The 26,750-nt window shown below is 37.6% G+C and overlaps 1 protein-coding gene across 1 annotated transcript in view; it reads right to left on the bottom strand.

Annotated features, from left to right (window-relative positions):
- LOC103781218 (neurexin-3-beta-like) overlaps nucleotides 1-26,398 on the bottom strand; it is a gene marked incomplete at both ends in the record, with an annotated part of 98,611 nt that extends 72,213 nt beyond the window's left edge. Inside the window, 2 exons of the mRNA XM_008948922.1 lie at nucleotides 6,132-6,221; nucleotides 26,227-26,398. Of these exons, the coding sequence (XP_008947170.1) occupies nucleotides 6,132-6,221; nucleotides 26,227-26,398 (262 nt within the window). The remainder of the gene's footprint in view (nucleotides 1-6,131; nucleotides 6,222-26,226) is intronic.
- Nucleotides 26,399-26,750: the final 352 nt, after the last annotated feature.

Here is a 26,750-nt window from a genome sequence, read left to right as displayed (position 1 = left end):
CTAAACCTCATTAGGAAGGAAGGTTAGCCTGAAAGCAGAACAGCTAAAACCGAACCTCATACTTCAGCACCCACCCACACATCAAAACTATGGAGGAGCTATGACTCAGTCAGAAATTTGAACCACTCTTTCAGAGTTAGACCTATTTTAAACTACAAATAACCTTCAATATGTGGTTATTTTTCTCCTATCAATTCAGATTTCAGTATTTGTCAAGCTCTAGCCCATAAATAAACCTTCTCTTTTGACTGGTCAAAGGACGGGATTAATTCAAAAAGCCACTTTTAATAATGCAAAGGTTTTAAGGGGTGGCTTGAGGATAGTAAAACATCAGAAAAAAATTGGTGATGATATAATGACTGTGTAAAAATCTTAAGATAGGATCAGTCATGATCTTCCACCTGTAAATTTTGTGTTGTGAAAGTTCATAAATCTAAAATCAGGAAAAACCAAATGCAAACATTCGTGATGTCTCTGAAAGAGCAAAGTTTTTGAAATAGCAAGGATAACGTAGTGCTTCAGATGGTTAATTTCCAGTATGTCTTACATGTGACTCTCCTCCTACAGACAGTGAAGTTCAAACGTAGGCAGGCTAAGAGGGTTTACTCAAGGTCACACTTTGAGTGTTAGGAGTGGCCTAACATCATAGGTGATGAAAAAATATATTTATTAAAAATAAAACTGGTAAGAATTGCCAATTTACCTAATTTTGCAGGACACTTAAATCATGTTCAGCTTGGACTGCTCTATGAATACTGCTTATGTCGCAGGCTGCACTAGTTTGACCATGTTAAAAACTAAATTGCTTTATGCAGTGCAAAGTCAGTGCCTGTAATTTCACTGTTCCTCAGAAGTTTAGGGGTATGACACATGGAATCTGTTGAATTAACAGATAACCAGACTGGGCAGCGTTCAGGAGAGTTATCAATGCAACATCGAGTCAATCATCATTCAAATAACTACATTTTCGTGAAGTTTGCAACACATGTACCCAATCCATTCCCACTCCCCAGTTCTCACTCACCACTTCCTCTCTCTATTCAACTCTGATGAGAGATGCAAAATGCCACCATGTAGCAAAGCACAGCCTATAACCCACTGTTCATTCCTTCACAGCCAGTGGTTAGAGTAGATCAAAATATGAGGGGGAGCTCACCAATTTTGGTGGTCGTCGTGACGGGTCTCGAAGTCAAGTGGTGATGCGGTGTTGCATCATCTTATGGTGACAGGATGGACCATGGGGAAGAGAATGGGGACAAGAGAAGAAATGTATCTGAAAGGAATTCTTGTCCCCAAAGAGGACTCTAGCTAACTAAGCAAAAGTGTATGGAGAGGTGTAACAGATGGACATGTGGAGGTGGGCTGCACATCCCTTGTGCTCCTCATCCACAGATTTATAAATGGAACACTAGGACTTGATCAGAGTGGAGTAACTGCATTGATGAAGAAATGAGAAATAAAAATGGAAGGTATCCTTCCCCTGGAAAGTCTTGAAACACCTGATGCGATATTTTGCATCTCAGGAGGTTTGAAACTTACCAGAGGCAAAATATGTCTATTAAAACATCAACAAACATGCACTGAAGCCACACATCCTCAGCATGTAAAAAGGGAGCCTTTCCTCTTATCTGTGAGGGAAATGGCATCCAATAGCAGGATCTGTCGAAGTATAAGCCCTCTCAGCCCAGCTCCTGTATGAGCTAGAGGAAATGGCACTGTACACTGCAGAAGGACAAACTTATCATATAGCCTGCCCTCAGAGTTTGCTTTTCTTTGTCCTGTTGTGCTTTGGATTTTTTTTTAATAGATATGCTGTCAGTTCTTTCCTATATCATTTTCCCTTCTCCTCACATGTTCCCTCCCTCTAGCAGTATATTTCTTTCTGTACTGTCCTTGCCCCTGTGCACCCAGATACTCCACTGGCTACTGTTCCCTTCTTCCACCTCACTCATGACAGAGTGCCAAAACGTAGAGGTGAGAAGTAAAGAACAGGGAGTTATTTCACAAATCTTGAGATGTTGACTCTGAAAATGGAAGGAAGGTACCGACCTTTCAGAGTTTTCTATTTCCATTCCTCTATTCCCTTAAATCAATACCCTGTCTTTTTTTATCTTTTACCAACGGGAAAAGGAGTGGGCAATAATGAGGAAGGAAAATTTTTGCCCCTCTAGCTAGGAGAGCTCCTCAAATCAGAACAGACAAGGGGTTCCCCTCACTTTTACTGGAGGATATGACTCTCCTCAGGATGTCCCCTATTATAACCCAAACTCATAGCACAGCTTTAGACATGTCCATCATATTCTTTGCTTTCCTTTCAGGAATGAGGAGTTAGTAAATTAGAGCTGAAAAAAAAATAATGTCTTTATTTCTGAGCTTTCATTTTCACCTTGTAACACTGAAAGGAAGTGTACACCAAGAGGGTGGCCCCACTCCAGAAAAAAGGAACTCTGACTGTGTGGTTTGGGGTCTCCCCTTGCTTGTTAAGTAGTCCTCCAGTCCAGAATTTAAGTGCTGCACCATACAGTTAATGCTGGAGACAGCAATGGTACTAGAGATGCATTTGCTAAAAGAACAATCGCTTCTTGGAGTCACCTACAACCCATCATTCCTCATTCTTCACTCTGTGATGGTGTACACGCGCATGAATAAAGACAACAGGCAAATGCATACGGAATGAGAGGAAACTGTTGAGAAAATATACACTTCTGCCACCATAGCTCTCTTCTAACAATTCTATTGACGGTATGGTTCTGAAGTCCTTACTTCCTCTGACATAAAATTGATTTGGCCACTGAATTTTATTGAAAAACTGTTTACGTTAGTAAATTCTACTGGGTATGTAAGATTTGCAGACTTATGGTCCCTCTTTTCCACTGAGAACTCTTCCTACTGCTATTTTAGTGTCATACTGCAGAAAAATGATGAGCATATTTTAAGTTTCTGAGGTGCTTTGTAAATATTCTGAATAGTTCAAGTTCTTGTTCATTGTTTGCTCTCTCATTGACTTCTTCATTTGGAAAACTGAATATCAATTAAAAATATCACAGAGAAATCTTAGTGAAGTGTAACTTTTTTGTTACACTAGGAGAGATTCTGGGCCTGATTTTGCAAATTCTAATTCATGCTGTTAGTTCTTGTTTCAAAAATACAGTCACTCACATCAACAAGACTTCATATGCAAGTAAGAGAGATTTGAAGAATTAAGGACTTCTAGGATGAGTCCTTTTGATAAGATGCTTCTGGGTCCTTATTAGCTCATCCAATTGCAGAATAGGTAGCTTTTGTGCCTTAGCAGACACCATGTATTCTGCTAAGGAAAGCTGCTGGGTTTTCAACTACTTAAGTTGAACAATTTAGGACTTCTTTTTTCACTCACATGCATAATCTCAGTGAAGTTAATAGTGTTTAATATTTTGTTTATTGCTCATATAATTCAAGATTGTAACCCTGGGTGCTCAAAACTATTTTAAACTAATGTATAAAATTTAAAAATACCAAAACAACCAAATCCCAGTAATAATGCTACTTCAGAACGATGATGTGTTATATTTGTTTTCCAAGAATGAACTATTTCATTATTATGAATAATGTAATAGTGGTATCAAAGGAAAACTAAATCTATGGCATTCAAAAATGTAATTTGAAAAGCATTTCATCTTACCTCACTCAAGCCAAGAACTCATAGAGGCAAGATAGCTATTCTATATGCTGTCTCTTTGATGAATCTAACTATTCCCCCCATCCATCAGTTGTTCTTGTTCCATTTTGATACCAAGCTACCCTTTTATTTATCATCTTTATAAAGTCTTCTGACAGAGGCTTTCCATGTTACATTAGCTTTTGGATGGATGACCAGATGGATGAGCAGGTCGGTGAACAGCTAGGTAAATTATTCATTCTTATTATTTTTTAATCTGAGTGGTGCCTAAGTTTCTGAAGATGTCTATCTACTTTGGAACGAAGGAACAAAGCTATATTGTCTCATATGTTACACTGCACAAGTCATTCCCTAACACAAAGTGTGAAGACCGAATTTCCTTTCATTTTAGTAAGAACAGTTCTATCCATCTAGCCGAAAAACATCCAGTACTTTGAGAGAGGCTAAACGCTTAAATATTGTCTCTTTTAGACCCTACTGCATGTGTGATTGTCTTTTAACAAAGTATCAATATCCACAAAAGGTAGACTTCAGTTCAAAACTTCAGGATGGCTTACAAAGGAAAGTGCTTTGGCATGCTTACAAGCTCAAATGTGGAGAAGCAGTGACAAAAAATAAGAGATTTGGTGGAAAACCAAAACAGAAAAAAAATCAAATCAAAACAAAAAAAGAAAACAAAGGTGGGTTTCTCAAGCACATGAACTCCACCAAGAAATCAGACATGCATCTGTTTTAACAAAATTGAGGCAATCATTGTCTTTAGTGTTAAAGGGACTTTAGCAATTCAAACTTACTGAAATTATCATCTTTTTAGTGTTAAGCTTTATTTATTTATTTTAGTTTGATCTTGTAAATTAACAGGGCAATCCACTGAAACTCAGTAAGCATTTTCTGTATACCTTTATTGTAAAATTTATTTACAATTTAGCTGAATTAACCATTTCATAAATCCCCAGTGGTCAAAAAATATTTCTGTTTTAGTTACAGGAATATTTCTGTCTTACTTTTACAAATACTTTAGCTTTTGCTATAAATTGTACACCATTGTAGACTAAACCTGAAAAGTGGGCAATAGTGTCAGCTCTCATTGAAGTCAACAGGAACTGAGTCTGCACAACACTTTGCAGGATCAGACCCTTCACATAAAAATGTTTTGACTGTAGTTTGCCACATCCTTCATGACCTTAACTTAATTCACACCAGCTAAATCAAATTGTTAATTCAGCTGAGGATGTTTGAAACAGAACTTATATTTTTCTAGTCCTATAAAACGTTAGTTTTCCCTCTTGGAAAATTTGTTTAACAAACATGGTCTAAGTACAGAAAATGCAAGATTTGAGTTCAAAGGTCACCCCCTTTTATCAGCAGTACTTTCTTAAAAGGAAACAAGAGAAAATAGTGTTCTGCTTTTTCTGGACTTCAAGGCAAGAAGTTAGTAAGAGTGATTTTTTTTTTTTTTAAATACCACATATAGTATAGAGGGAGAGGACCTTCCTGACTTAAGTGACACTTCATTATCAAAATTGCAGCCCAAACCCTGCTGAAATCAGTTTTAAGAGTTATTCTGTTACTTTAAACAAGATTTTGAATGGGCTCTATATTCAAGATTTTTTTACCCTTCCAAATTCCTGATAAAAAACCATTACTGTTCTGGCATATGTCCTATTTCAATAGGTCACAGAATGTATGTAAAACTCTCACTTAAGCCAGCTGGACTTATGCATGTTAATAAGTCTTTTGCAGAACTGAGGCCAGTTATGCCAGGCAAACCCACAAAATGAAGTAGCACTGCCTAAGATTGCTAGGGAAGAATTTGATCCATAACTTACACAAATGTATCATTTGAATGTTCAAACTGTATTCCAGACATAGCATAAAAATGACAGAACAATAATCTTTCTCTGTCTCCCTCACCATAGTTCAAATGAAAATGTTAAAAAATATTTTCTTTACAACACTTTTAAAAACCATTTAATTATCTTAATGCAATTAGGAAATACATAGTCATAGTGGCTAGTCGGACTAATGAGAAAAAATAAAATTATAGGAGGTAGTTTAACAAGTAGGTTTGAAAATTTTTAAAGGAAATTTTGATAAGAAAGATATAAATGTAGTTTTAAAACAAAAATAGGAAAATCATGCAGTGGTTAGATTGCCATAATACATGTTGTTGCTCTTAGTTTTTTTTTTTTTTTTTTTTTTCCCCAGAAAACATCTCCTGAATTTTTGCTTGCTTGTCATCACTATGATAGCAAGCTTAGAATTTCGTCCCTTTAACTGCATTTTAATAGCAATGTATTATAGCATGATTTATCAACATATGGCAGGTGGAAGCTGACACAAATTATAATGAAAATTAAAACAGTCATTTATGCAGCAGACGATTATCATTTAAGAAACATTTATTTGCAGGCTTTAAAAATGAGGGTTTAGAATCAAATGGGTTTAAAATGAAAGTTTTAATGACTGTTACCTTTTTCCTGCAGCCACTCCTCTACGGGCCGGTTATATTTGAAGGGGATTTTCTGTTTTACCATTTGGAACCGTTCACTATCAGTGTTGCCTTTAAAGTTTAAAAAACAGCTTAAAAACAATCTGAAAAGTCAATGAAATAGTTAAAACATCCTAGATTTTCTGGGTTATTTTATGACCTTATTTAGCTATAAATAAATAAGTGCATGTGTGTGTACAGATATATATATTTGAAAAGAGAGAGATTTCTCTTTAGTAAGGTGGAGAATAGTTATACATTCAGTGGCTTGAGGTTCTGGAAGGTCAAAGAATTTAAATCCTATGAAAAAGATATCTCAGATTTTCTCAGAGTGTTTGTTTATCCAAATTGGTTAGAAGGCATACATAATTTGTTTGGGACATGAGACCTCGAGTGAACTCAAAGCCACGAGTTAAAAGACTGATCAGATTGTAGATCTCATTGCACAAGGACATGGCACAACATGTCGGTCACATAAACACACAGTTAGAAGTACTTTGATAAATCTTTCAGTAGTAAAAGGCATGTGTTAGGACTAGAAACCCAGTAAAAAGAGAAAAAGAAAGGAGTTAGAAGAAACTGAAGCTGAAATGACAAAACAGAAGTAGTTAAAAAAACCCCTAAGAGTGGGAAGATAGAAAAAAAGGGAAGTAAAATTTTAAGAGAGGAAGAAAAGTTAAGGATAAAAGAAGGCTTGTGTCCAGTTACCAAAGACTTGGGCCTGTTGCCAGATGAAAACAGAAGCTTAGAAACTAATTTAAATGAAAGCAGAAATAATCACCCAACATGTAAATTCTGGCAAGTGTAGTTCCATTGTTTCATGTTGATGGATAATAAAGAATTATCCAGTAAAGTGTATTTTGGAGGAAAGCCCTTATCACTCGCACAATACACAGGGGAGTAGAATTTACACAAGGTCTTTGCCCAAATTCCTTGGCTACTGAAAAATTGTATAGGACAGATGGGTTGGGCCAGCTTCTAGTAGAAAGGAGCAGCTCAATTTGACAGTGTTAGAAGTGACAGGAAACAAGTGCCATTGTACTGCTTTTTCATTTTTTTCAGCAGTAGTCATTTTCTGACTCTTGCTTCATATATTATTTTTATACTCTTCAGTCAGGCATAAAAAGAATGCATCTTCTGCAAACTTCATTATAATATTGTAGAAAATTAGAGTAAGACCGCAACTTACTGAAGCAATGTGAACAATATAGTGAACAGAAGTTCACTAAATCAGTAGTGCTCCAATACATGCTTTGAATAAACGGCAGTCCAACAGTCAGCAACTGCTCTCAATTTCCAGGACTGCTATTAAAATCCTCCACAAATAATCTCACATGGCTTCATATTTATCTTTCTGAAACAGATGCTGAAATATTTTTTCCATGTAAAGATACACCAAGGAAAAAAAAAAAAATTACTAACAGCTGGCAAGATGCTCCAGTCAACAGCAGACACTTTCACAATGCAAGCAATATGACTGGTAAATCTCACGTGCTCAATAATCCTTACTGCATAACTGTTGCTCAGAAATGCTGCCAGTCTGTATCAGGTACCTGCTGACCACAGCTGTCCTCTCTGTCATCATCTCAGTACTACTGATTTTCTGGAACAGGTTAGAAGCACTATAGCGACACGCTATAATCCCACAAGGATTCACATGCAATAAAGCATGGACTTAATCTTAAAGGGTACTTGTGAAAATCATCATCTGTATCTCTTTAAGTCCAGCTGTAAGCAAAACAGCCTTTGGATTTGGATTAATATCTCCAATTATAATGATGAACATTTAGGAGCCTTGCTGCTTATTTGGGGCAACAGCTGAAGCAAAGCAAAAAAATTAAGAGCAGCTTTGGCCTGATTCCTTATCATCTTCCTGGAAATTCATTCACTTTTTTCCTCCCATGTAACAGATCCATTGTGGGAAACTGCTGTTCCCTATTGTAGAAAGGCCTAACTAAGCCCTAGCTGACACAACCTGATGTACCAGTTTCTCTGTTCCACTGCAGATGCCTGCCATGTACAACTGGTTATTCAGATAAACTAGTAGGAAAAGATAAAATATTCAAAACATACTGTCAGTCATCACCAAATAATATTAAAGAGTATACTGTGGTGGCTTGGAATCACTCAGAGATATTGTTACCTTTAAATACATTCCCAGCTTTCACAATTCATATCAGCACCAGCAAAAAGTGCTGATAGTTGGTTCTGTACTTGTAAGAATACAGATTCATAAATATAAAATTTGAATCATATTCAGTGCAGGATTCTAAGGAAAAAAAATGATGAAGAGTAGCTGAAGTAATATATACAAAAAAGCAAAAATAACCCATCTAAAGCTAAAGAGACAAAAATATTAATGAAACAATGTTTTTTGATCTATTTATTAATAACAATAATGATTTGTAATAATTAGTTATGATACATAGTACTGATGACTAATGTAGGCTACGGTCACACAGGTCAGTTGTTTTCCCATTTTTTTAACCTAAAGGATAGGTCCCTTTCCTGCAAGTTTATAAGCCTAGAGAAAGTTTACATTCACAGGACAGGGAAGTAGACCTGATGGTCTGGGGATAACAGAAATAAAAATAATTAAGTCAAGCTTACTACAAAAAAAATTCATTTTTAAGATCAGTTAGCAAGGCATTCTGCTTATCCATTGGACTTTTTCTCAGTACACTAATCCACGTTCTCCTTTACCAAACCAACTAAATCTCATAAATGCAATCATAGAAATTCTGCAACTCCTCTAGGATATTTTTCGTCTGTTGCAGTTTTTCTCAGAGTATTTTTTTCCATGTAAGAATGGAGTGCTAGGTCCTGAAAGACACTCAGGAGGTGCTTCAATAGGACTTAAAAACCTAAAGTCCTCTGTGAAATCCTAAATTGTTCTGTCAGTGCAGACCTGAACACTTACAGAGAGTCTGCTACTACATCTATATTGCACATGATATGAAAATATGGTTTCAGTAGCAATGGAGATAACTCCCCACTTTACAGAGCACGTTTTGAGTAAGGACTTCTGGTTAGATGAGTGCATTGAGACCTTCATGTGAATAGGCAAGAATTTTTTCTATAGGGCAAAAGAAGTTCTATAATACACTTTACTCTGAACAAAAAACTCCACTGGCTTCATTCATTATGTACATAAGCAACCTTTCACTAGTGGCAATGAGATCTTTTTCGAATAAAGAATGATCCATAGATCATAGGAACAGGATTCAGCCAGTGGCTGGCATGGAGAGCTTCTTCTTCTGTGTGGAGGGCTAACTGTAGAAAGGAAAAAATGTAGTGGACTGAAATTTCTTGTAGGTAGGGCATCTGACAAGAACAGGCCAGCAAGACCAAGGTAAAAAGAAAGTGGAACAATGAAAGAAGACATGACAGGGAAAAATGGGTTTCTCATAGTGTAGTCCTAGACCTTCAAGTAAACCAGAAATGACAACTATTCCCCAACACATCTTTAAAGACTTTTTTTGTTAAAATCAAGTTTAATTTAACTTTATTATTATTATTATTAGGCAGATATATTCAGCAAGATGTAAATATGTATAAAAATAGTACCTTTAAAAGCTATAAAAAATTGAAGTACACTAGAAAAATCAAATAGGTTTAAATTGCAACATTAGTACCTGATCTATTCTGGTTTGTTTTGTTTTTAAATTTTATTTCAGACATTAGTAAGAATTATTTTTAAAGACATGTGCATGAGAATGCATTCACTGATATACCCAGTTACAACATTAAGTTAAAGAAAAACTTTACCATAGTTGAGCACTTGGGGTAGTCATTAAACACCAATAAAACCATGCCATTATTAAATTACTTTGAGTAACTTTGAGTTGTGCTTTAAACAACTAAACACAGCATTTGGTATGAGAGTTTAAAAAGGAAATATCATGGTTTGCAACACAAAGTAACGTAAGTTCAACATGAAGTAAGCTCATCAGACCTCTTAACAGCTGAACCATGATGTGATTAAGGGGGATTCTTGTCCAGCTTCATACATGGAAATTTTCAGTAGTAATTCTTTTGTGACCTCAATGCAATGTCTTTCTAGAGCTGAATGATACACATCTTCAAACAATCCCTTCATGCAGCTAATCTAGATCTCCCTTTTAATTTTTTTCTTTGAGTCCAGCTCTAATTCAAGTCTGTACTTCAGAAAACAATACACAGGACAAAGAAAGCCATTTAAATTTATTTTAGAAAACACACTTAATCCCATAGTTCTTTTGCATTCAGAATCTACACGGGTCTCAAAGGTCTGCAGGAAATAATTTGCGACTGTAAAGTTGTGCTGATTAGTTTTGCTGCTTGTGATTTATTAAATACTTTTCCTCCCACGGGTTCTAGCTGCTTAAGTGATATGAGTACCATTAGGAACTGCTCATTTAAAATAACCCGTCCTCCATTTTCCTTCATTGCATAGTAAATTCCTGTATAACAATATGACTTAAGATCTGCTTCATGACTTAGCTTCTAAAGAACTGTCCCTCTGAAATGCATTCCTTCACCCATTTTTTCCTCCTTTCTCCTGCAAAATTCTAAAGTACAGCCAAATTCTGCTTTGTGAAGATGGGGATGAAAAAAAGTATTTTATTCTATTTAATACTCACAGGTACAATCAACAGAAATCCTGCTGCATCACCTAAGTATCCCACAGACCTCAGTTTTCCAAGAAACTGATAAAACATCCAGGCTCTTATGACTTTAGGTATTTTAATGGTAACTTCCTGAAATTCTGGATCCCTGATCTTGTTTAACCTGAATATTTAAAATATTTCGAATATCACAGATATTCCTGATGGCTAAATATTTTGGAGAGGAATATCTGGCAGAAGAGCTTTCTTTTTTCCTTTATCCCTCTTTCTCCCAACAAACTCTGGCACCCCAAAAATAAAATAAGAGACTGCTGGTTACATACGATCGGTTGTCAGTCTTCTGTCTTCTTTCTGGAACCCTCTGTATCCCTAATCTATGCACTATGTAGATAAATAGATCAGATTCACTCCTAGCTTTAGCTCTTGATAATCCTCAATTTAGATTAAACTAAAATGGGAAAAATATCAACATAATTTGCTCGTGCTAATCACCATTAGTAGTTCCCACAGGAAACACTTTTGATACAGTGCAATAGTCCAGGATGAAACAGTTTAAATTTGGTCATGGGCAAAGCAGAATTTTCTTCCAAAATCTTTCAGTGTTGAATGATGTTTTGCTTTTCCGCTTATGGTTCCTTTAAGAAAACACACAATCTTTATTGCATTAAAGTTATTTCTAAGCCAAAATGGATGCATAAGCCAAAGAAAGTAAAAGAGCAATAGAAGCTCTGAAAAATATTGCTTCTTGGCCTACATACTAATCGTGATGATTTATTGTCTCTTTGGTAAGAAAGAGAAAACCTGAAAGGTTCCAGCAAATTGCACTGGGCAGAAAGAAAGTACTTGCTTCCAGGTGGAATATTAATCCAAGCTGATGTGTTGTCAAGTCTGTGAAGATGCTAAAAAGAATACCATAAGAAAACATTCATCTGTCCTAAATTAATGCCAAAGGCTGTTTTATGAAGACACACTACAGCAGCAACATTTTTTTCATTGCTTATAACTCTCTGAAAAGAATGAAACATTTTATCCAATGAGCAGTTATTAAATGAAAGGAAATATAGTGATATTAATGATTTAAGAAAACATTTTTGTACCACTACTGAAGGTTTAAACTGATTCCATCTCTCTTTTGCTTATTGTAGACAGAATTTCAGCAGAAGAAGGGCTAGTAAGCAGTTAGTTCACTGCTTAATTTACTCAGTGGCTTTCAATGCAGCTCCATTGAGTTTTTATGGATGCCCATAATCTCACGAAGATTTACATACACTTAATTGATATCAGTATGGGAGGTGGACATGGTAGTCTGCTCCAGCCTGCAAAGTTTTCCTTTAAGGGCTAAATCCTCTACTAATATAAAATGACTCAGTTCAGTTCAGTCCCAAAAGGCTTCTAGAGCTGATGCAGTGTGCCCTGGAAAAGGCAACTCGCAAGCACCACGGGGAAGCTACCCTTATTTCCCTACCACCTAATAAAGGGCACAAAAGTTTCAGAAGTGTGTTTGTGATTGGAACAGACTGAACCTCTTTAATCACTCCTGCTTTCAGGCACTGCACTTGAAAACTTGAAGTATTCTGAATTGTGCCATTTTCACATTTCCTTAAGTATGTATTTGGTTCTAAATACTTCAAAGTACAATCATCATTTGTTCACATTTTGTATTCAGCTAGGCAACTGAAACAAGTCTATTAGTAAAGTTCATATCTAGGACTAGAACCTTCCATAAATCAGGAAAGAATAACAACATTACAAGCCATTTTAACATCAGGCCTGTTTAGGTATTTATTTTGTTGCATTACTGTAATACCATATTGTGGTTTATGTTACATAAAACATAGAGAACATTTGCATTAAAATAAGAATGTAAAAAATATCTACTCACAATAGTTTTATAAGACACTTAGAAAAAAAAGTCCAAACCTGAAACCACAGAAGTTGCTTACACAGAAATGAAACAGGATGGCCATGCAACTAAACAAAGAATTATAAAGCAGGTGATCCGGAATCTTTCTAAATACCACAAACTGTCTCTCTACAAATTCTTGTAAAGCTTCAGTTTCACCTTGTGTAACAAGGGGATGCTGTGAAAGATTAATTCAAATCTGGGATTTTATTTCATTTGAGGGGACTGAAGAATAGGCAAGTCTTGACATTGTTTATCTTTACTTCAGCTTCTGTATATTATTTTTTTTCCCTTTGCCTTCACTATTCAATGAAGCTGCATCTTTTTCTACTGAATTTTCATTTTATTTCTTGTCCTCATTTCTCCTTAGTCCTGGATGCCCTTGACTTTATCTTCAAATCCCTCTGATCACGTTGTTTGCTAGGAGCCACACCTTTCCTTCCGCTCATCTCACTGTGGACTGGAGTTAAAAGCTGACCTTCACACTACAAGTATCCTCTGCTCACTGCCCTCATGACAAAAGGCAAGGTCTCAGTAACTTAAGTACTAAAAATAGGAGACAGATTATCAGGCAAGACTACAACAGCAAAAGTTACTCAGGCAACTAGAGTTGTTTCTAAGTTTCTACTGCCTCAACCAAAAGCTTTATGCTGGTGCCACTCTCTATTTTATATTATCTTTTTTAGTCTAAAAAAAAATGCAGGGTCCTAATTAAAAATAAAGCAGTTTTCAGGCCAAAATCATTGGGAAAGTCAGAGGAAAACTAGGAGATTAGATTTAAATGTCTGTCCAGAAGGTGCAGCTAACATGGGTCACAGTGACACTAATGAAACTACAGAAGACTTTGAGAAGTCATCTAATTCACCCCTCTGCCCTAGGACAAGATCAGTAACATTTCAAGCTCCCTTAGATTAATCTTTCAATCCTGTCTTGAATGACAGAGTAAATGAATGCTTTGCCCCTGATAATCTAACAGAGAAGCACAATGGAACACAACAACCAAAAAAAACCCTCAGACTAGCAAAGGCGGAAGAAGGTTAATCAAACTTCTTCAAGCGTGTAGAAGAAGAAGAAGAAAAAAGTTAGTCTTGTGAAAAATCTGATTCAGGTCTTATTTTATATGAGCAGATTATACCGAATCATTTCAGTCCTACAGAAGCTGAGGCCACGGGCACGAGCTAAAAGCAGTCTGCTTTAGCTCTCTTCTACTTTATGTTGAAAAAGTGAACTGGTGTACAGTGTAGAGGAAGCAGTGTTGATCCGGTGCTCAGCATTTTTACAGATACTAAACAATGTGAGTGTCTATGTTACCAGATCTCTGAGTTATTTCCTAAGTAATGTGAAGTCATTTTTTCAATGACCAGGTCCAAAATAAGCCTCATATCAGGCAGCCAAGGCTAAAGTAGCTGTTAAAGAACAACTGAAACTATATATTGATCCCTCCATTTTAAGCAAGAACAAATTTAATTTTGCAGGAAGAGATATGAAACAGAGATCAGAATAAAATCCACTGCTACTGTCCCCACATCGCAGTTCTTCGATTCCTTTGGGAAAGGTCAAAATCTGATTTATAGAGCCCAGTGGGAAAAAGCAGCAATAACCAAATGCCAAAAGCACTTTATTTGTATTGACACTTTCAATTCGATTAACTTGATTTATCTAGGGGTTGCTTATCTGTGTGGCGGATTATGCAAAGTCAGGGCAGAGAAACAGTAGCTCTAGTTTACATGTGTTGAGTTAGGCATTGGAGCTCTATGAGTGCTATTTTGCTTCCAGGACCAGCACATGACTGAAAACAGAGTAACTACCTTGCCACAGTGTAAGAAAATTTACAGCCTTACACCTGCTTCATGAGAATCAGTGACTCACTATTATCAGAGTATCTACATATGCAAACAGGAGCAGCCATGTAGACAGGTAGCTTAGGTCTGACATAGGCAGTAAGGAGGCAGGGTTACAAAAGCACTGATTCCTGCAAAAGCACTTGGCACTCAGTTTGTGGTGCTCCCCAGTCAAGAAAGGCTCCTCTTTATCAGGTATTACACTAAAAACAAGACTCCTTTGTTGGAAGGTGTTGGCACGTACTCTGGTATCTATGCAGGAATTGGCTCAGTTCCATCAGAACTTGCAGTCTCTGCCTCAGTGCTAGTAGTGACAGAGCCGGGGCTGGCTCCATCAGAAACCTCCAGATGTTTCTGGTTCTCATTTCCCTGTGCACACATTTTCAGGGAGATAATCTGGGGACCTGAATATACAACAGTGAAAGCATGTACAGTCCTTTCCCACAAATACAGTGCTGAGTACAGGCATGCTGCTCAATCAGTAACATTAATGACAGTAATGCCATAAAGCATTTAGTCAAATGTCATTGATGAAAATTGGAAAACTAACCAGTTACCACTAATAGAAAGGCGAAAACCCTATGGAATTGGACAAGTTCTCTAGGGCGAGTGCCAGGAAATAACTCAAAGCAAGTAAGAAACTGATGAAAGACGTTTATTAAGAAGCACTTCCTAACAAGATTACATATAGGACAGTGCTACAGTCTCCTCAGGAAAATTCCTGAATTATTTGAAATTTTACTAGATAATTTTTGGGTTTTTTTTGGGGGGTGGGGGGAATATCACTCGATTACAGAATGGAATCAGTGATCTTTGCCTCCTCTTAAAATCAATTCTTCTGTTTGCATCAACTTAGAAAAAGGAAAAGAGACTTCCAGGACCCTGTAGTGACCCAATAAGTCTTCTCAAAGACACATACCATTCACAAAGCCAAGCCACCAACTAGAGGCATAAGAAACATCTGTAGAGTGAAGAAATCATTACTGTACAACACTGTGTCAGAAGTAAAGAAGATCCATGGGAAAAGGAACTTGTAGTTCCTGTAGTTATATTTTTCCTACTCCAACCTTTGAAGTCAATTTCTTTCTTGGAAATGACCTGAGTTTTGGAAATTGCTATGGAAATGCTAAGTAGAGAAGTTGCAGAATATGACTCAGTCTGCACATGGCAGACAATTATGCAGAGTGATCTCACTGAAAGGGAGTTTGTGGAGCTTAAGGAAAAAAAAAAACCAAAAGATTTTGCAATTCCAGCACTGGAATCTTCAGTATCCAGGCTGCTCCAAGTAAGTAGCAAAGAACCTAAGTCCACTGACCAAGAAAGGTTTTCATACTCAGTGAATTGTAGAATATTTTGTATTTAACTCCCTGAAGGCAGTGTAAATTTGGGCTTTTTCTAATTGGAAAAGTGAGCCACAGAGAGGTGAAAGCACTGTCCAAAACCGCAGAGAATGGCATCTATAAATCCAAGGCTGGGAATTGGTAACTTCTGTCTCTCAGTTCCATGGCTGTCTCCTTTCACTTCTGACCATCCTTTCACAAAGTTGCTCTGCTTCAGTCCACAGCATTGGATTCTAATGAGACTGTGCTTCCCAATGCCTTTTAGTGAGCAGGGAGAAGGCTGATGGACATGTGTGAGCCCCTTCTGTCACTGCATGTCAGCTGTTTCAACCCAGGATTACAGCTGGCACTGTTCTTTCTGCAGGCAATAAGATCAGAAAAGCACAAAGCTGTTGTTCAAGCCTCTGATCCCTCAGGCCAGATGTTTGTTTCTCACTCTTACTTTGTGTGTGTGTTTGTCTGCATGAGAGCGAGAGTGGGACAGAGGGAGAGGCAAAGAAGAATGGAAGAAATAGAATATAACAGGAAGAAATGTACCTAGGAGAGAAACCTAACTATATGACTACCTGGGAGCTCACTGCACTGGGCTGGCTAGGAGGATTCTTACTTTTCATCAATCTTATTTAGCCTGATTCTTCATCTGAGGAATATTTCTCCATCTTTCTCTGCACTACTTTATAAAGCTACATCTTATGTATCATCAGATGACTGAACCAATATTAATTCCCCCTACTCCAACAAAGGAGAAATTTATCAGAAATTTTTGGTACCTGGACTTTCATACAACCATGGCCCAGCAGACACATACAGATGAGAACATCTCATAACATTTGAGCATTGGGGCAGTAAGAATAAGCACACTTCCATGGGCAGCTTTACACTTTAGCCTGGAATGGTTAGTAAGACCAAGCCATTAGGATATACCTACACCTTCTAGTACATAATTGCTATTCATGGAAAATGGCATGGTGATGACTTTAGCAGGAAGCATGCTGGATGTCAAGGATATAGATGGAGAAAAAACATGGCTTGGATCCTTTTGCGAATGTAATACACCTGTTTTACACCACAGTATCTCAGGGAGAGGGAATGAAAGGCCTGTAGCAAGTATAGGAATGTAATCCAAATATTTAATGAAATCCCTTTCCCAAGGGTTCTTCTGTCAGATACAAGAAAGGGGAGAACAACTAGGTAGAAAGATCCATCAATGCCCTATGGATACTTTGTCTTAGCATACTTTAAAATCATTCTGACATAGACCAAGCCTAGGACTGGGGGGCCTTAAAGTTCAGCTCTTCATGAGTTACAGTCCATGCCATGTTACCATTGCGAAAGGTTAACACAACTTTTCATAATCATTCATTTTGTGTTGCAAGAATTTATCTTACAAAGAATCCTACTCCATAGGACTAAATTAAGAGGAAAGAACTGAGATTCGAGAATTAAGATTTTCAATTGAAAAAGAACCAGAAAAGTGAAAAAAAATTACAGATGCCACCAAACTATCTGGGTTTTGTTTTGTCTTGGTTCAAATTTGTATGAACAATATTCTCACAATACCACAGGGTAACACTTCTATCATATTCCAGCTAGAGAGGGAGTTGGAGTATTTCCACATTATCGAGTCTCCCTGAATAAATTAATGAAGGAAAAAAGAAAGCATTTGCTTTACAACAGAGTAATACAAATATAATGACTGTAGACGTGATTCAAAAAACATGCAGCTTATGTCACCTCATATTTCAGGTCACAAACTAAGCATAATATGAGGACAATTTGTTTTAGAAAGACATCTTTTGGGGCATACTTTTGTTGTTGCCATTGTGGGTTACTGCAATTCACCGAAGTATCAGACACTTGGCTTCTCTCCAGCTCAAGAAGCTGATTAGATGAATAAACAGGCTCTGGGAGAACAGAATAGAAACCATCCCAAATCCAGGATCGTTAGACAGAATTGTCATTTTGATCATTAAAGCAAAGTTTCTTCTGATGTATTTGGTATTCACTGATAGATTTCAGATACTGGACATCTAGTGTGATTCAGGAAGATGGAAGTATGATGCTACACTAATTCAACTAAGAGCATGCAAAAATATAATGCACATATTTTGGACAGCACTGACAGAAAGTTTTCCTCAAATTGTCAATACTTTTTGACAGTATTTTCTTTATCCGGCCTATAAACAAGATAAAGTATTTTGGCTAAATGAAATCTAGTATTGCCTCTGTGGAATGTATTTGCATGTAAAGTTAGCAATGGAGACTGCTACATATATGAATGCTTCTTATTCTTTTTCCCCTCTTTTCCACAGCTTAAGGACTCTCTTTGAGATTCTAGGTGGGAATTCATTGGTCATGACTTCTTGCATGAAGATACTATTCTGTGTATATCCTTTCTTGGGTAAACTTCTTTCAATCCTACTGTTGTTAAATAATACTGTACTGTTTCTTCTTCCTGGCTACCTTACATGTCTTCATAAAACCCCAAACATTTCCCCCTTCCTTAATGCTAAGCTGACAGAAAAGCCCATGCTTTGATACAGAGGCTTGAGGTATTTGGTCAAGGGAAGACTGCAGCTAGTGTAGACTGATTGAATGCAGCATGTCATAAAAGACTGCATCAGTTTCGAGAAATTAAACTTCGACAGGAAAGATGAGTACTGGAAGTTGCAATATAGAAACCTTTCTTCTTTTTCCCTCTGTCTTCCCTCTCTTCTGTCCTCAAAGACAGAATTCGGAAGACTGACAAGCCCTACAGCACTTCCATGCAACCATCTGGGGACAGGGACAAAGTGGAAATGAACCACAGCATCACATATCTTGTGGGAAAGCAGAACATATAGTATGCAGAAGTTGAACTCTGAGCGTAGTGGCAACATTTATACAATTTTTTTATCATGTCAGATCCTATCCCATCATGCAATATAGACAGACATGCATTAACATGGGTGGTTTTGCATAAATTCCAAAGTATGTTTGTTGGTGACAATATGTGTAGGTTTACAGGGGACCAAAACTGAGTGTTCATATCATGTAGCCATATTTATCTGCTTTCCAACCTTATAAATATATTATAGATGTTATGGCTCTGCAGTGACAAGCTACAATCAGCTCCTGATTTCATCAACTTGTCATGCTTTAATCATCCCTCTTGGCAGATCTTTCAACATATGTCACAGTACTGCCTTCAAAATGTGTTTCTCCATTGCTGTTTTATTAACCCTGTCTTTTTATATGTTTTAGGCTCATTATGAAATGCAGTAAATCTGTCAAAGGCACTTTACACACCATCCCCAATTCATGTGGATAGGAAGCATCTGAGAGCTCATTTAAGTCCCACAAAATGAGTACAATATGAAAAATCAAAACCCACAAACAAGCGTATGACAAGAACTCTGGGGATCACATTGAGCTCACAGGACTAATCAAAATTCAGTGCTCTTGTTCCTAACTCATTACCCACTCACAAGGGCATTTGGATAGGAAAATATTAAGACCGCAGTGGGATCTGGCAGTACTACAAAGAAATCTCTTCAGATTGCACAGCAAGCAACAAGACTTATTGAAGACTCCAAAGCACAAGATCCAATGTGGCTCTTCATGGAGGCAATTGGATTCAGCCAAGCTTCTTAGTTTCTTAACCTTAGTTTCAGAAGCAAAGTTTCAGAAGTGAGAAGGAGATCATAATGGCCATAAGTCCGAAGGCTGGAACAGATTGCTAAAGGGGCACAAGAAGGCAATAAATAGATCTGGGGCGGGGGAGGAAAGGAGGAGAAAGGAGAGAGAATGAGGAGATGCCAAAATCACTCTGGAAGAGACAGAGTATTTGGGGGTGCCAGGCTCTGCAAAGCACAGAGAACCAGGTATTTCCTCTAATAGGGCTCAGCTACCAAGCATTTGGAAATCCCTGAAGCAGCACAACATGAGCTATGCAGGGGTACTGTGCAAGGGGGATAACAACGTGTGGCAGTGACTCAGATATCCCAGTTAGTTCTGCTTTTGTGGTTTCCTTGTTTGTGTCCCAGTCAGCACTGGGCTCTGCGTTACTGAGCTCGTGAGAACTAATCATCACAGTACTGCATATTATTTACAATATCAGGGCACATGTCAGCTGAAGAAAGTATATGTAGTCTTCTCTTAAATCCTCCAGTGATGCTGCTATTAGATCACCCAAAGTTATCTTCTCCTTTTTGGCTAATACATTATAACTAAATAAAAAAAAATTGGGTGAGGTAATATCCCATTAGGCCAATTGATAACAGTTAAGAAATACAGACAAGCTTTCAGAAATGCAAGACTTTAAAAAAAATTACAGAGGGAGAAAATTACAATATCACTGATAAAAAAATTAAGAACATATATATCCAGAAATACAGCTGTTTTTTTCAAATTTATTGGACTGACTCAAAAAGACTGTCTGTCTTCAATAATTCTGCTTTTGGTATTATTGAAGACTGCTATAGGTATAACACACTATTCCTCCATAATTAAGGCACTCATTTCCTAGAGGATTAGTGTTAACTGTGGTTCACAAACAGGAGGGTTAAGTTACCCTCATTCAGATGGTCAGCAGGTAGCAAGTCACAGAGTACAGAAAAGCTGCCTCCTCCTTTACGCTTCCAAAATCTATTGTCTCCCCATATTCAGCATAAAGCCAGTGAGATGAATCCAAGCCAGCATGTGCAAAGAATCTGGATGCAACCTTTTGAGACCTCCTGTTCCAAGGACAAGATGGACCCTAATATATAAAAATCAGCAGCTATGGCTGGGAGATGTGTTCTATAGCTCCCCTTTACATCAGAAAAAACCCTGTTAAATTTAGTCTTTAACAACTACAACAGTTGCTGCACTATCTGAGGAAATTCCTCATCATAACAAGCTCTTGTGTGTTTTGTGTAATTCTTTTACAAATAACCTTGAGCCTTGTCTATGTCCTCTTAATATCTCAGGAGAGGATCTCACTTTCTCCTCCTCTCTTCCTCTCCTGCCTGCCCCCTCCCTCCCCCCAATTATCTCTTGCTGTCTTCTGGGTGGCTATGTTTAATCTCAGGATTAGGTAGGAGCCTGCAGTTTGCCTTGAACAGCTTATCAGCTTCCAAGAGACATTTACAGGGAGAGAAAGACTCCAGTTTTGATAGCAGTAATTGTATTTAGCTTGTAAGATACAAGGCTATTTATCTCACGGCTGGGAAATCACAGAGGGGGAGAAAGAAAATGTTGCTGATAAAAACTAAATAAAACCAAAAAGAACAAAGGAAAAAAATAAAATACAAAAAACCCCACCAAACCCTCCTCAATGTACCTCCAGCAGAGAGATGAGTTGGGAAATGGACTTCATTGAACAAATATTGTGGACGGAGACTGAAAATATCAAGGGAAAGGTGATAAAAGGCTTGATTAGGACAAGAAATTACCTGTTTCAAAGCAGACTACAAACTCTAGTTCAGTAGTCACAATTTTGTAAAACTCAAGGAATTTTATTTGTAGTACTCCTTCAGTTTGCTAGAAAATTTCTTGAAAGAAGCAAGTAGGAATTTCCTCCCTGTCTCATGTAATGTGCCTGGTACTATCCAAGCAACTTCAGATCCTTCCACCAAGTATACAAAAAATATACTGTAGCAAGAGATTTTCACATTTTAGATAGGTAGGACAATCTACACCACTATCACTTTAACTTGTGTTTCTAGAAAGTGTTTTAGATCAAGCAGTAGCAGGTGAGAAAGAATGATTTTGTCTCCCATCGACTGCTAAAGTTGTAGTTCAGTGAAGACTTTAAACTGCCATAAACCAGCCTTGCTGATAAAAGGAGTCATTTTATCTTTCCCTGTCCCCTGACTGATGTCTCCCAGTCCCATGTGGCCACTTTTCTTGGGCCAGTTACTTGGTAAATTAGCACTGGTAAAGTGATCCCCCTGAACAAAAGTTGAGGAAGTGAAGAAAACAGAAATTTTACTGTTTAAGCAACATGATTATGAGGAGGAGTAAGGAAAGAATGAGTCTCTGTCTAGCTCCAGATGGGTACTACAGTAAGATCCATCTACATAGAATCATAGAATCACAGAATGTATCAGCATTTTGGTTTGAATTAGGACCATGCCTCCAAATCATACCTTTCAACTCTCTCCTCTTACTACAATTTGGTTCATACACTGAAATGCTCTGAGGAAATACAAATTGGATTCTTTTCAGACAAAATTAAACCAGAAGATATGCCTCAGCTGTTCAGGGGCATTCAGTCCTTGGGACTGGAACTACTCTGAAGGAAAATCCCAGCACAGATACCAGGGTCTCAGAACCAACTTTGTGTTTTATAAGTATGTGCTTATCAGGCCACAGTATTTGCCAGAGCAGTCAAAGGGTCCCTGGAGTTCTGCTTGCAAGATCTAAACTGTCCAGCTTCTCCTAAAATCCAGCTTCCTCTTAAATGTGTACTTGGCAGGGAGAATCAAGTAGAGGCAAAGAGGATGAGATCTTTATTCTTTTATTCAGTGCCAATAGAACTGCAAATTAATGTCATTTGAAATGGCAGAGACTCCTAAAAGAAGGCTGAGAGATCACTCATGAATGATAAAGGGGAAAAATACGACATCTGTATTGGGTGGATGAACTAATGAATCCTGAAAAGGATCCAGTTGTTTAATACACAAAGTATTTCTCTACAAACAAAGACAGTGGACAGAGAAAAAAAATCCAAAACTCCTGTCTAGGAATTAATGAAAATTTCTGAACTGAAATACCCCAGTTCTGTGTCAAGACAGAAGATCTGCAGTCACGGAAAACTGCTTAAGGGCACAGAAATTTATATGTATGTTAGCAAAAGGTGTAGACTCTAACTGAGAAATACATTGTGATGACCAACTTAATGAATAAAGCATTGAGGAACCGGTTATCAGTTCAGCCTATGGAAAAAGCCCATCTCCTTATTGTGTACTAGAGGGAGAGAAAGGGCAAAACTAATGCAAATAAATAATAAATGGCTCAATGGGTTTGGCTGACCTAAACCACAGCAACTGAACTGCAGAGAGCAGCCCCAGGGTTAAGGATGCTATTTGCCATCACCCAGTTCTCAGGAGCTTTGTCTCAGGTACCTTTACAGGGCCACTCTTCAGTCTTACTGCCCAGCAGGAGAAACTCTAGCAGGGTTGGAATGGTACAAGCAGTGAGAGATCACCCCTAATGACTGGGAATATTTCTGTCTTAAATTTCAGACAACCTTAGCTTTAAGTTAATTTCCATTTCTCTCTAACCTTTTTCCTCACGAGAAAGCGTAAGCTCATGCAGGTGACTGAGATGCAACTGGATACTATAAAACCCAAAATGTCAGTGCCTGAATTGTAAGTATATTGCTTTTCCGTTTTCCTTCTGCTTCCTTCTCTTTCATTAGAATTTGCAAAAACACAGCTTTGGAGTCTTTTGGTCCCATTGGGCTAGTTTCATTTCAATTTAACTGAAGACTATGTTTTAAGGAAAGCAAATATTCTCTCTCTTTGCTCACTTACTGAATATCCCACTTCTATTTATACTTTCCATTGAGCAAGTAATTATGAGTCTAATGTATAATCTTTCTACAGGTAATAAGAATCAGAGAGGAGCGCAGAAATGCCATTCAGAATACACCCCTACAGCCTGAAGATTGCACCATGTATGATCCCGAGGAACATACTTTAGGTAGTTTATAAAATTTGCAAACCTTAGGCTTCAGCACTGTGTAGGAAATCAAGTAGACATGAAATTGTTCCTATTACAGACAACACAGCAAGCCCAAAGATGCATGTGCTACACATATAATGTCTTCTTATACACAACAAATATCTGTGTTTCCAGAATTCAAGTGATCCTGTGTGAAATGAAGGATTCCTTAATTATTACTACAGAAGTTTGATGCAAATAGCAGTTCCAGCTGTTTCCAGCTGAAACAGACTGGATTAGCCTGGGTCAATCCAACTACAAAGATTTTTACAGAGTTGAAACTTTCTTGAACACTACTTTGGTCTTGCACTCAGTAGGAGAAACGCCTGTGCAAGTTTGGTCCGTGAAACACAACAAATTATTCATTTCAAAGCTCCTGTTTGATCTTCCTTTAATGCATTAATTGCCCAGAAAATGGAACTAATAAGGATTGGCTTCCTGTAGTTATTGTCTCATTGAAGCTTTTCCTGAATCTGAGGCATTCATAATGCCTCTTCATTGTACATATATTCTGGTATTTAACATGAATTGAGATCAAGCCACAGTCCTTTCCTCTGGCAAGGCTGGAACATTGCCCTCCTTCCCTGGTTATTTTTCAACTTTTGCCCCTTTTCAAGTTTGGCTAAAAAATCATTTTGAAAGAAACTGGAAGAAGTAAGAGAGACACATGCACACACACAAAGTATGATCCTGTGAGCCTTATTTTCAAAGCAACAGGCTGAGAACTTCATAATCTACGAACAGAAGCCAGAAGCTGAAATGCGTACATGGAAAGGAAAAGGTGTCTTCTCCCTCAGTGTGCATCTGCGTATGCTCAGTACTAGCCCAGAGCACAAGATGAATGCTGATTCTATAAAACCATACATCTCCTAATTAAAACATCAGAATATCTTTGCCAAGACAGAAGCAGAAGGTACTGAGGTAGTGTGTCAATGTGATTTATTTTCCCTTTAAAAAAAAAAAATCTCTAAAGCAATGAGCTGAATGTTTTGTTCCTTTACACTAGGGACTTACTACAGCAAGTAATATAAGAAGAAAATTTATTTATGGGGTTTTTACTGACTGTAATTGGCTGCCAACTGGATCAGAGCTATTTTACCACAAAAATAATTGATCAAAGGAGCAGAAGAAAGATGCTCAGTTTGGGCCTGTCCTAGCCACATTTCCTTCTCAAACCAATGGATAGCAGAGCTAGAATCTAACTCAGTATGTCTGTCACGGTGTGCTTCGAAAGCAATTATTTCACAGAAATAAGGATAATTATTATCACATACTCTTCTGCATATACATCACCAAAACATGGACCAAGTGTCATATTGAATATGTAGTAGAGAGCACCACAGGATAGATCACTCAAATAAAAAACTTTCCTGTGCACTTTCTAAGTGAGTGGAAGAGATTAAATTATCCTCTTGGAGTAATTTATTAGTGTAACATTGCATAAACAATTAGGATATTTCTCATAATTTGAGGTTAAGTGACTTGTGGGCAACTCCTACATAACTAGCAAATTGCCTCAGTTTATCACAGAATTCTTCCTTCTGTCCTTGGTCAGTTATGTACAACCTAGAAAGGAGGAACTGGAAGTTGCTTAGACTTAATACTGGAAAATAAGAAGAAAATCACAGCTTGATCTTAGACAAGATGTGAAAAAGAGGAATGTGGTTAACATAGAAATTCTTTCCTTACGTTTCTCCTGTCTTTTGTAAACATCCACCATCACCAAGCCTCAGCTAGCTTATGCACTGTCATACATCACAGAAAGCATCACACACCAAGCTGTTTTTCACTTGGAATAAGTTTAATGTTAAGACATGTTATCATGAGGCTGTGAATTGCCAGTGGTGGGATAAAACATGGACAGTGACCCAAGAGTCAGTTATGCACTACTCTTGATGAATTTAGGGTGATGATTTCCAAAGAGCTACCTAATTGTTCCACTGCATTTTTACCTGAAGTCAACTAAGCCTTGGCTAGATTGTGTCAACCTTTATATCTGCAAACCTAAAAGAGAGAGGGAAATTCAGATGATGAAAAATTATGAGGCGAGAATAAGGTCTGTTCAACTATTTGCAACCTAATCTTCCATATTCCTTACACTTCAACTCTACAACTATACAGACAGTATACTGGGTGTGGCAGTTCTCTCTCCTTTTTGTAAGGTCTGTTCAAAACTTTTCTCCCTTAAATGGCTAGAAAATATCACAAGCAGCAAAACCAGGTTTGTTGTTTAATCAGTTTGTAAGTCTCTGCAGAACCAGGATTCACTTAGAGACCTCTGAAATAGGATCTATGTGCATCATACTACACAGCTGGCATGTAAGTGTAAAGGACCATTTCTGTCTTTTCCAACATACGGAGTATTCACCACAATGCCAGTCAATTTATTGTTGAGAATCACAGTAGGGTAGGAGTAAGAAGGGACCTCTGGCGATCATCTAGTTCAACTCCTTTGTGGGTTCACCTAGATCAGGCGGCCCAGGACCACATCCAGGCATGTTTTGAACATCTCTAGAGAAGGGGACTCCACAACCACTCTGGGCAGCCTGTTCCAGTGCGCTGTCACCCTTAATAGTAAAGAAGCTTTTCCTTATGTGCTTCCTTATGAAGCAACAAAGATTTATACAGCAACCAGTTGTGATGAAACATTAGTTTGTAGTTATAGATACACTGAAACAAAGAGAACAAAGAACGTACCTGTTGGGTAGTGTTCGTTCACTGGCCAGCTATCAACCTGAAGTGTGGCATTGCCACCATTCCTGGTAAAGCGTACTACGTGGTATTTGCCATCATTTACAGGGGTACTTTCCTCTTTAATAGAGATGTCCACTGTGCCAATATTGAAGACTACACCAATCTTGCCTTGCTCCTACAATAAAGGAAAAAAGTAACAAATGCTTGTAAACTGCTGCCTATTAGGAGAATGTTCATGACCTATAAATCTCTAACGGGTAATTGTGCCGGTAGATGGCACTGAGAAACACACAAAAGCATCATTTTGAGTTTTGTCAGGAAACATTTCATTGGCTCTGCTTCAATACAAAGGTTCTCTTTCACGCTCTTCATTACAGCATTCACCTGAACATAGAGACTCATTTGCTCCCTTAAAACATCACAGAAGACATCACAGGTGAGAAATCAGGCAATAAAAACCAGGTGATGTGGATAAATAGTTCTTTGAGCAACATCTCTACTGATTGTTAGTAGTCATTTGTTCAACT

The sequence above is a fragment of the Merops nubicus genome, unplaced genomic scaffold, assembly GCF_000691845.1.
Source record: "Merops nubicus isolate BGI_N331 unplaced genomic scaffold, ASM69184v1 scaffold6671, whole genome shotgun sequence".
NCBI classification, from domain to species: domain Eukaryota; kingdom Metazoa; phylum Chordata; class Aves; order Coraciiformes; family Meropidae; genus Merops; species Merops nubicus.
The sequence above is the reverse complement of the archived record's forward strand: the minus strand, read 5'-3'. Positions and strand labels throughout refer to the sequence as shown.